This window comes from Leptonychotes weddellii, chromosome 14, assembly GCF_054177405.1.
Source record: "Leptonychotes weddellii isolate Sample4059 chromosome 14, ASM5417740v2, whole genome shotgun sequence".
NCBI classification, from domain to species: domain Eukaryota; kingdom Metazoa; phylum Chordata; class Mammalia; order Carnivora; family Phocidae; genus Leptonychotes; species Leptonychotes weddellii.
In genome coordinates, this window is record NC_138382.1 from 56,226,905 (window position 1) to 56,238,610 (window position 11,706).

The window sequence follows — 11,706 nt, forward strand, 5'->3', positions numbered from 1 at the left end:
AAGAAGAAGAAGAAGGTAGCGGGAGGGGAAGAATGAAGCGGGGGAAATCGGAGGGGTGGACGAACCATGAGAGACGATGGACTCTGAAAAACAGGCTGGGGATTCTAGAGGGGAGGGGGGTGGGAGGATGGGTTGGCCTGGTGGTGGGTATTGAGGAGGGCACGTTCTGCATGGAGCACTGGGTGTTATGCACAAACAACGAATCATGGAACACTTCATCTAGAACTAATGATGTAATGTATGGGGATTAACATAAGAATAAAAAAAAAAAAAGATTAAGTTTCTTTAGCCACACTGACTTTCCCTATAATTCATTATAGAAGTAAGTTTCTCTTAAAATATCAGGAAAACTTTCATTTTAATTACTTCTGGATATTTGTAATCTGGTAAAACAATGTATGTAAAACAAACATGAAGGGGTGTTCTGGAAACAATATTTCAGAATAACATTTAATTTTAACCTTAGTTTTCTAAGAATAAAAAATCTGTCAATTTTCTTGGTGTACATACTACCCTACATTTCAGTGGTACCATGAATACTGTTGCTTTTACCTTTTTATGATTACCTTCACAGTAATACTTAGGGCCATGACTTGGTTTTAGAAATTTGTGTTAGCCTTTTAAAAGTCTTTAAAAAGGTATTTACACACACACACAAAAGGTATTTCCACATATAGGGGACTTTGGGTATTTGAAATGGACAGATGTTTCCAGAGTTCTTCAACACTTCTTATGCATGAGCAGTAACATTACCATTATTGAGCACTTACTGTTTGTCAGGAGTTGGGCTGAAGTGTATTACACAACACATCTCATTTAATCTTTATAATTATGAGGTTGGTTTTATGATTTCTATTTTGCAGATACAAAAACTGCCTGTCAAGTTGTTGACAGTCCCATAGCTAGTAATTTTTGGATGGAAATTTTAAAGATTTTATTTTATTTTTTAAAGTAATCTCTGCATTCATCGTGGGGCTCAAATTTATAATTCTGAGAACCAGAGTTTCATGCTCTACCGATTGAGCCAGACGGGCGCGCCGTGGATTGAGATTTTAATCTAGACTTGACTAACTTCAGAGTTTACTGTTAATTCCTATGCTCTACTTTCTCTTTAAATTCATTTTTCACATAAAAAGACAATGTTTCATAAATATAAAAATTCTTTAGGGTGTCTTCTTTCCAGAAACTGAATGTTATTTTAAATTTCTCCTTGAATAAAACATCACTTTTAACAAGGCTTGAGAGTACCTTTTCATCACTAGGTTTAAAAAAAATCCACATTGAAAACTATATATAATTTATTTCTTTGGAAGAAAGTAATAGATAAATCATGATTCCTCTTATTTGAGGTGTTATCATCGTTTTAACATAAACATGTACTCTCCTGGAGTAAAGAAATAGTTCCAAGGAGGGAAAGTGTCTGTTTGAAGGTTCATATTCATACTTTTGGAGTAGATCCCTTTATTTTTCATATCTGAAAACCATTTTCATTTTCTCAGGCTTGAAGTTTGATTCAAAGTATATGAATTTCAGAGTACGAGCTTGTAACAAAGCTGTAGCTGGAGAGTATTCTGATCCAGTGACTCTAGAGACCAAAGGTAAGATCATAGATATTTATACAGCATAAAACAAAACTTAACATCCGAAGTTATTCAAGACTGTGACAGGAAGCATTTCATGTATGGTAGCACTTCTTCCCCACTGCATGTGCACATACATACACACACTTGGAGTTCCCAGCAGTAGGAATTTTAAGATGGGAAAATTAGAATTACAAAATTGGTTTTCATTAGTTCATTTTTTTTTTAAGATTTTATTTATTTATTTGACAGAGAGAGAGACAGTGAGAGAGGGAACACAAGCAGGGGGAGTGGGAGAGGGAGAAGCAGGCTTCCCGCTGAGCAGGGAGCCCGATGCGGGGCTCCATCCCAGGACTCTGGGATCATGACCTGAGCTGAAGACAGATGTTTAACGGCTGAGCCACCCAGGCACCCCCATTAGTTCATCCTTTATGATGGTGTTCAGATGGGTAAAATAGATGATGGCTCTGGTGGATGTTAGTTTATAATTTGCAATCTAGTATAAATACATACGCATCAATGAGATTTGCCTACAGATTTCTCAGGGAATGGATTATGGCTCAATAATAGGGAAGTACCATTTCAGTTTAGTTCAGGTTCTCCTCCTTTCCTTCCCCTCCCCTTCCCCTTCCCTCCTTCCTTCCTTCTTTCCAGAGAGGGAGGGGGGAAGGGGTGGATGGAGAGGGAGAGAGAGAATCTTAATAAGCAGGCTCCACGTCTTGTGCGGAGCTCGATGCGTCCTCAGTCTCATGACCCTGATATCATAATCTGCACCAAAATCAAGAGTCAGACCCTTAACTGACTGAGCCACCCAGGTGCCCCATGTTTTCTTAAACCTTATTCTAGAAATTAACATTGTATTTTTATTACTGTTTACAAAGCACTCTCAGAGTTCTCCATTTCATCATTAAAACCATCTTGAGAGATCAGTATTCTAGATATTACTGATACCCATTTTGCAGATGAAGAAAGTGAAGTTTAAGTATGTTAAATGACTTCCCACGATCCCTAGAACTAACTTGGAAAGGTGTAATTAAGAATCTGTTTCCAAGTTCTGTGCCAGCCCTTATTGTGGGCCTTGGAACCTGGGTGCTTCTAGTCTTCAGAGCAATTTGTATTTAGTAAAAACTCTAGAATAACGTATTTCAACATAGAAGATTTTTAAGATATTTACCACTTGGAAGGCCATAATGCTAGAGATTTTGTCAGTTGTGAGATGATAATTGACTGGGTTTACTTCAAGAATCAGATTCTCCACATTGTTGAGGTACTTGGGCCTTCAAGTGTTCCACTGACCTCTAGTTCATATATCATTTGAATGGGTTTGCATACCAGAGTGTGATATGATTTGGAAGTGATATAAAAATATTATATCAGAATAAAACAAAATATGAGGTCCATAAGTTATTGACAAGGCAAACTCAAAAGACTGTATTTGCATCACAAAGGTAAAAAAACTAAGTTGAATAATTTGTTTGGATTACCAAATGTTTTTATTCAAGAACTATAGATAGCCAAGAAATGCAATTACTTGAAATTACTTGCAATCAAACTGAGACGTTACTGTGGTTTCTTTAGAAATTTTAACCATTTCAAAGTATAGTCATATTTATGTAGATTAATCTTTTCTACACAACTTGAACTGTTTTTAGCCCTTGTCCGGTAAAATTACATTATTATTCTCCCTCAGGAGTATTGTATCTTTTTATGTCTTTTGTTCCTTCTTTTTTACCCTTTATAATAAATTTAGTGACCAAACTTGGACATGTACATTTTTTTTTTAAGATTTTATTTATTTATTTGACAGAGACATAGCGAGAGCGGGAACACAAGCAGGGGGAGTGGGAGAGGGAGAAGCAGGCTCCCCACTGAGCAGGAAGCCCGACGCGGGGCTCAGTCCCAGGACCCTGGGATCATGACCTGAGCCGAAGGCAGATGCTTAATGACTGAGCCACCCAGGCGCCCCAGACATGTACATTTCTATACAAATTCCACAGATTCAGGAAAATGAATAGCTGGCTCATAGTCTTCTTGGAGCTGGGCTGGCTGCTCCTATTGGCAGTGTCTGAATCTTAGTAGTCAAATTCTTGGTCTTAGAGTTTGTAGAGAAAGACTAAGTTGATTTTAGTCCTTTCAAGTGTTCTCACTGTGAGGGGCGCCTGGGTGGCTCAGTTGGTAAAGCGTCTGCCTGGCTCAGGTCATGATCCCAGGGTTCTGGGATCGAGCCCCACATCAGGCTCCCTGCTCAGTGGGGAGTCTATCTCTCCTTCTCCCTCTGCTCCTCCCTCTGCTCATGCTCTCTCTCTCACTTTCAAATAAATAAAATCCTTAAAAAAAAAAAATCCCAGCAGTTTGTTGTGTTGGAATTATAAAAGAAAGAAAAAGAGTTCTCACTGTGGGGTAAACCTCTTGGGGTGGGGATAGACTGAAACTCAACCCTGAGACCTACTAAACATTGATTCTGACCTTCAGGGAGACCTAGAATAAAATTTGTCCCTTACATGGCTGTAGGTCACTGGAGTAGTTACTAATGAGAGGAAGAGCTCCAGAGGAAAAGTTCAGATTTTTAAAAAATGACATGTTGAACAATTGTTTGCTAATTTTTTTGGCTTGCTGTAGTGCTTTTTGACCAACCGTAGAAATAAATGTATGGAACAAAGAACTGGAGGGAAAGGGAGATGGAAATTAAATAGTGGAATCCTACCAAAATTTGATATCCTGCCTTTTAATGGTGTTCAATGTGGGAAACTGAACATTTTTCATTTCTGTCTCTCCAATGTATGTAGCATTGTTTCTTATCATTGGAACTGTCACATGTGATGAGTAATCTAAGTTCTTATGTATAGAATTTTTAAGTATTTTATCCCTTACTTCCTTGTAAAGGTAAATGATACAATATTAATCACAAATTACTCTCTAGTTTGAAATGATAGTGGCTATGATATGGAGTACCAAGAAAGCAGCCACCAACACAAACACATGAAGCATAATGGTGCTTCAATTTTTGGTACTTTGTTTTCACAGACTTTTAAAGATACAGAAACTAATACCTGTCTCTATTTAGAGATGATGTGAGAGAGAGGACTGATGTTTGAGACCTCACTTTTGAGACCAGTCCTTTTTTTAATTTTTTTTTTTAAACTACACCATATCCCTGTTAGCTTAGCGAGACTCAGTGACTTAGTTGAGGTCCCATAAAGGGGATAGTGTCCAAAACAAAACAAAACAAAGGGAGCGAGATAAAAGATTATACCTCTGGGATTGAAGCCCGTGCCTTTCTGTCTGCATGCTGTGGTATTTAGCAAGTCTAGTCTCAGTTGGCTTGGAGATTATATCTTTTCTTGCCACTCATGACTCCACCCTTCTCATCATATTAAACATTAGGGAACAGCCTTAGGATTTTTTCTTGCCTTTATTTTTTTTTTTAAAGCCTTAGGATCGGGGTGCCTGGGTGGCTCAGATGGTTAAGCGTCTGCATTTGACTCAGGTCATGATCCCAGTGTCCTGGGATCGAGCCCCACATCGGGCTCCCTGTTCAGCGGGGAGCCTGCTTCTGCCCCTGCTCATGCTCTCTCTCTCTCCCTCTCTCTCTGTATCTCTGTGTCTCAAATGAATAAATAAAAAAATCTTAAAAAAAAAATAAAGCCTTAGATCTTAACAAGCAGCTAAGAATTGATTGCACGTTAGAGTAATACTTACTTTTTCTTTCTCTCCAGTAGATACCCTCACATGTATTGCCTAATAGCTAATATAGGGGTTAATAAACCCTGGGTTTTTTTTGTTTTAGTTTATTTATTTATTTTTTTTAGTAATCTCTACACCCAGTGTGGGGCTCGAACTCACCACCCCAAGATCAAGATTCTCATGCTCTTCTGACTGAACCAGCCACGCGCCCCAACCCTCTTTTCTTAAGACAGTTCATTCTTGATAGTGCAGGGTCTCAAATTTGCTTAATCCTAATTTTTTGGTAACCTACTTATGAAGTAACTATTAAATGCCTATTTAGTAACCTTGTTAAGGAATTTTTTTGTCATTTGTATTGAAAAACTATATTCTTTCTGTAAGTTCATTTCTGTTTACATTGCAAATTTTGAAAAGTTAACAACTTGTTTAGTATGATATTTCCTAGAAGTAGTATGGTCAGTAGATTTGTATTTAGAAAGTTATTTTATAAATAAAGACAATGAACAATGGTCAGATGCATAGTTGAAATTAAAGTGTTCTTGGGACTCCTGGGTGGCTCAGTCGGTTAAGGGTCTGCTTTCAGCTCAGGTCATGATCCCAAGGTCCTGGGATCAAGTCCCATATCGGGCTCCTTGCTCAGCAGGGAGCCTGCTTCTCCCTCTGCCTGTCGTTCGCCCTGCTTGTGCTTTCTCTTTCTCTCTGACAAATAAATAAATCTTTTAAAAATAAAAAATTAAAGTGCTCTTTACAGAATAGTGAAGGAAAAAATTTTTAATTTACTAGGTAAACATTAGGCTCTGTATATGACTATTTTGTTGTTTGATGATGCATACTTTGTAGATACACTGAAGCTTTGGCTAAATCGAGTAATATCCTTAAGTGAAATAGGGTTGTAACGGAATATCACTACAATGAGTAATTACCAGAAATTTGAAATTTTGAAGGAGAATATAACTAACAGAAGCAGATTAGTTGGTAACTATATAGTAGATGATACCTTGCTTAAGGCAGGGATTCTAGGAATTGTATTTGAGAACATGAGGAATTCTGCATTATTTAGCTTAATCAATACATTTTAATGATTTACCTTCAGTTTCAAAGAGAGAAGGTAATACCTTGTTACATTGATTTCCTAAACTAGCAGTTCTGAGTAAGTCTATGAGTAAAATAGATAGTTTCCCAAAGTACCAAGTAATTTGAAAAGCATAGTTTTGTTTCATTTTTTAAATTATTTTTTAAAATTTGGCACAACATTACATTAGTTTCAAGTGTACAACATAGTGATTCAGCTTCTCTGTAGTTGTGCTGTGCTCACTGCAAGCCGTAGCTACCATCTGTCATCATATAATGCTATTCCAGTACCACTGACTATATGCTCTATGCTGTGCCTTTTATTCCTGTGATGTTTTGAGTTTTTTGATTTGTTTTCATGGAAGTCGTCCTTTCCCCATGTCTTTGCCATCTAAGTCATATCTAGCTCTATCAGCTGGGCCAGTTTCCTTGATTCTGCTGTCATAGGCTGTTTCTCTGTGCTTTTTAATTCAAAACTACTGAGAGTTTAAATATGAAAATATTAAGTATTAGAGCTTCACAGAAAATGTGTTTGTGCCAGGCTGTATAATTTTTTACACCACATCACCTTTTCCGCATCCTCAAGTCTACCAGCTCCTCTTCCTATTTAGTCGTAGCAATCAACTGATAATCAACTGATATTCTAATAACAGAAAGTTGAGATTATTATGTGCTGATGGAGATTCCAGCAGAAGGAATAGCAGAGACATCAGAGGCCATGCAAGTACATTGTATTTGGTTGGAGTTACAGGATATGTAGAGAACAACAATGGTCAATAAAGTAGGAGTTAGTAAATTACAGCCTTATCTTTGGGTACTTTAAATGCTAGCGTTAGGAATTTGAACTTTATTAAAGTTTATCTATAGTGTTGAATAAATTAAGTAGGAAAATAATGTGATGATAGTTGTGCTTCAGAATATGAATATGTTCTATATTTTTTAAAAAGTGAAATATTGTTTTGGACAGCACTAAACTTCAGTTTGGATAACTCATCATCCCATTTGAACCTGAGAGTTGAAGATACCTGTGTAGAGTGGGATCCTACTGGAGGAAAAGGTCAAGAAAATAAAATGAAAGGGAAAGAGAATAAGGGCAGGTAAGCCAGTTCATTAGATCTGTTATGTGGACACCTGCTTGTACATTGTTTCTTACTTGACAATGACTATGATTTGTGATAGATTAATAACACCACAGTAGTGAGGAATATAATACTGTTTATCAATACTGGAATTTGTTATAACATTTCTTATTACTTTTTCTTTCCTAATCCTCTTTTTACACATTTCAGCAATCCATTTCTTTAAAGTTATATCTACAGCAACTTGAACTGCTTAAGAGAGAAGTTCCTGAATTTTAGACTTATAGATCACCTGTCTTACCTGAAGGTCTGCCTTAAATGACAGCTTTTAGCATGTACTGTCCCATTGTCTTGCCCCTGATCAGCAACCTTATGAACCAAAGAGGAAGTCTTGGGACGTTTTGTTGTTGTCAGACTTACTTAGACAGTCTCCAAAGTATGGGAGCCTCTTTCCTTTTTTTTTTAAAGATTTTATTTGACAGAGAGAGACACAGCGAGAGAGGGAACACAAGCAGGGGGAGTGGGAGAGGGAAAAGCAGGCTTCCCATGGAGCAGGGAGCCCAATGCGGGGCTCGATCCCAGGACCCTGGGATCATGACCTGAGCCGAAGGCAGACGCTTAACGACTGAGCCACCTAGGCGCCCCTCTTTCTTCTTTAACAGAGGAAAATTTTGCTCAAACTGAAATAAAGTAATATCACTGTGAGTTAAAGCAGTGAATTAAAAAAAATTTCTCAGCAGACTTTTGATCTAATTTTAGTATAAGCTGTTAAATTTAAGTTGTAAAGCAGTCTCTTAACAGTTGCCTATTTTTATCTAACAGTGTCCATGTTACTTCACTGAAGAAACATACAAGGTGATGATCTATGTCTGTCTGGTTCTAGGACTTAGTATATCTAGCTTGGCTGAATAACATTAATTTTTCTTTTAACCAATAAGCAGAAGCCATTGCAGCGCTTTCATAAGCTAAAATACTGCTCTGTGTAGACTGTCTGTATTGGTAGCTTATGTTTTGAATTTACAGTATTAGAATATGCTGCATACTGTTTAGATTATATTGTATATGGTAACAAAACAATAAGCTCTGCTTTAAGGTCTTTCTTATTTTCCCTCATCTGATTTTTTCTACATTTACTTATACCTGGCATCTTTCTTGTGCTGTATTCACTATATCTAACATTACAGCTTTGTTTTTATTTGTATTTGACACGAGGCAGGTTTGAAGTGTTCTATATTGTGTAGTGATCATGCAGTTTCAGAAGTATCAAGGATAAAACATAAAGGTCATTACTGAAATTACTAGGACAGTGCTCAGAAAGATGAATCAATTCAAATTGCATGATTAATAATGTGCTAATTTGAAGAAACCAGAATGTATTCCCTTTTCAAAATTATTTTCTTTTTTTCTGGTTTATCTGCTCATTATTAGTGAAAGTGACTTCAGCGTTAGCATATTATAAATTATAAAATGTTGCTGGATTTATATATGAAGTTTCATTTGGTCACTTGGAGATTTTTATAGACTGCTTGTATTTAGCAGTTCAGATCATATTATTTCTCTTTCTCCTCTCCTTTTTAAGGGTATTTTATGTGTAGGGTACTTCTGGAATGTTATATACACTTATTCTTTCCATAAATACTTGTTCACGTAAGGTGTTAGCTGGATGTGGTGGGGCTTTAGGGATAAACAGTGTTCCTGCCTTTTAAGAAATTTGCCCTAGCTTATGTATATAAGATACATATCTATAATCAAATAACAATAATACAAGGTAGAGATTACATGTTATGGTAAGCATGAATAAAGGATTTTGAGGAAGAAAGATGTCTTGAGCTGCCAGGTTTTAAGGTGATCAGTTAGGACATTGAGTCAAACTAAAAGTAACAATCAAGCCTATATTCACTTACATGATAGTATAAGCAAGGGGCCTCAAAGGAAAGGCTGCTAGCTCTCTTCAGTGTTCCATTTTTCCCAACAGAATGGCACTGGGTGAGGGTCAGTTAAATCAAAGATTGCAAATGGTGGTTATCTGGAGGATCATCTCACTGCCAAGAGAGCCCCAAACAGAATGCTCTTCCTGTTGTTTTATGGACCTGAGGCCAAGAAGAAGGGAGAAGAGGGAAGGTTAGAAGTGGAAAAATATCGAGATGGAGTGGAGAGAGTGTCTTCAGACTACACACCTCACCCCTGTCCCCTGTAAGGAGGTCTATACAGAGGCAGCTGAAAAGGTCTCATAAGGGGGAGTCTGAATAGAGGTGCTTAAGCTAGGAATGCAGATACGCATATGAGCACTGGGTTGGGGTGGGGGTGAATTGCATCTCCCTTCAGAAACTGTGGTGAACTAGCTATGCACCAAGTCTGGTATGGGAAAGGCAGCCCTCCTAGGCCTGTCACTAAAAGCCTTTTATAATTGTCTATGGTTGGGCCTGAAAGGCTACACATAGGATTTTGGCCTGGAGCTGGATTCCTCAGAAGTGTTATTTAGCCTGGTAAGACCTGGAAGATTTTCATTAACGAAATAGTATTTAGGCTGGTTCTCAAGAAAGTAGAAGAATGCATGCCATTTGGACTTGGATTGAGAGAGGGAGGAACAAGAGAAAAGGCACTGAAGCAGGTTGCCTGAGTTTAAGGAACACTTTAGCTGCTACATTTAGCTGCTCTCTGGGGGTGAGAAGGCAAGAAAAGTGGATTGGGACCAAATCCAGAAGAATCTGAAGTGCCAAGCTAAGTTGTTTGTAGGCAGGAAAGAATACTTGAAGATTTTAAAGTAGGCGTGTCACATAGATTTATCTGGTAAAAGTGAACAAGATGAATTGGGTGGCAAAGAGATCATTTCAGAAACTAGTAAAACGATCTAGAGTCCAGGTAGACTTTTTACACAGTCAAGCTGCAAAGGTATTGTTAAAGGGGAGAGGTGGGAGGGATCATGTTTGACCTAGGACAGTAATAGCTGCTGTACTGCTTGCAGAAATGTTCTTAGGGTTGGAAGTCTAGAAGCTGCAATGGAAGAGTCCTCCTTATTTAACTTTTCTTTGAAATTTAAACTGCTACTCTTAATAGTTATGTTTTTTGTCTTTTCTCCATGCTTTCCCTTTATTTCTTTACTACTGGTAAGTTATGATTTTTTTGTTTTTTAAATGCAGTGATTCAATATAATTGAAATGTTATTTTTTAGGCATATTTGGGTTTTGATTTATTTTGCGTTTTTGAGATTTAGTGAAAGGCCTAATACTGTCCTGTTTATCATATCATATAATTTGATGTAAGGGGAGATCAGGTTGAATCTTGTTCATTTTAGTAGGAGAAATGCTTTATAATATTTTATGTTATCCTGTGCATGGATTTGGGCATTTACTATTTCTTCTTTTTAAGAAGAAAAGATCCAGAACAAAAATATTTGCTGCTTATGAAAAGGTTATTTAGTTTTCATTATAATCGTATTTTTGCATTTTAAAATTTAAATTTAACTGCAAGAAATGTAAGCTCTATAATCCATTACCTTTCTTGAGTTTTTTTCTTCCTTTCGGTTCTTTTGTTTTCCTTTTTATCTTGTCTCATTTTGGCATTGTTTCTTATATCAACTGTGTGTCCTTTATATAAGCTTTGTTCAGTCTGCATGATATTAGTGTTCAGCCTGCTTTGTGTTGATGACTTCTTACATTTCAGTGTTTATAATTGACAACTCTGTTTGATAATAATTCAGATAAAAGTAAATGGTGTTATTTGTGCAACATAATTAAACATCTTTTCAAAGTTTCCTTTCATAATTTGTAATTTTAGTTTGTGAAACATTTATAACCTAGAATATTTGTTTTTCTTTTTTTCCTGTTTATATAGAAGTGGCACACCATCCCCCAAACGGACATCCATAGGCTCCAGGCCACCAGCAGTAAGAGGCAGCAGAGATCGTTTCACTGGGGAATCGTACACAGTGCTGGGTAGGATACACATAGTCTTCATTATGTCAGTTGATATTAAAGGCATCACGGTCACACTCGTGGGCTTTCCACTCACTTAGAGTTGGAGTGGCCTGTGTACTGAATGAATATTTGCCAAAGTTTATCCCTCTTGAAGCCTGATTAGTTTTGGCGGGTTTCAATTTGTCTAATCATTGATTGCTTCATTTATGTAGTGCTCTATGTATACGCATATCTTTTTTTTTCATTTTTTTTATTATGTTAATCACCATACATTACATCATTAGTTTTTGATGTGGTGATCCACAATCCATTGTTTTTGTATAACACCCAGTGCTCCATGCAGTTTGTGCCCTCCTTAATACCCAACACCAGGCT

General features: G+C 37.1%; 1 protein-coding gene across 5 annotated transcripts in view; it reads left to right on the top strand.

The window, feature by feature from the left end:
* The window catches only part of FSD1L (fibronectin type III and SPRY domain containing 1 like), a 65,637-nt gene that overhangs the window by 41,288 nt on the left and 12,643 nt on the right, over positions 1-11,706 (top strand). For 4 of the 5 annotated variants that reach the window (XR_014140097.1, XM_081803300.1, XM_031027626.2 and 1 more), the window contains 4 exons: positions 1,500-1,598; positions 7,303-7,432; positions 8,237-8,269; positions 11,249-11,349. Coding sequence is in view for 4 of the 5 variants with exons in the window: in XM_081803300.1 (XP_081659426.1) it covers positions 1,500-1,598; positions 7,303-7,432; positions 8,237-8,269; positions 11,249-11,349 (363 nt within the window). In the remaining variant the exon portion in view is untranslated. The remainder of the gene's footprint in view (positions 1-1,499; positions 1,599-7,302; positions 7,433-8,236; positions 8,270-11,248; positions 11,350-11,706) is intronic. The other variant, XM_031027623.2, reaches the window with a different exon arrangement.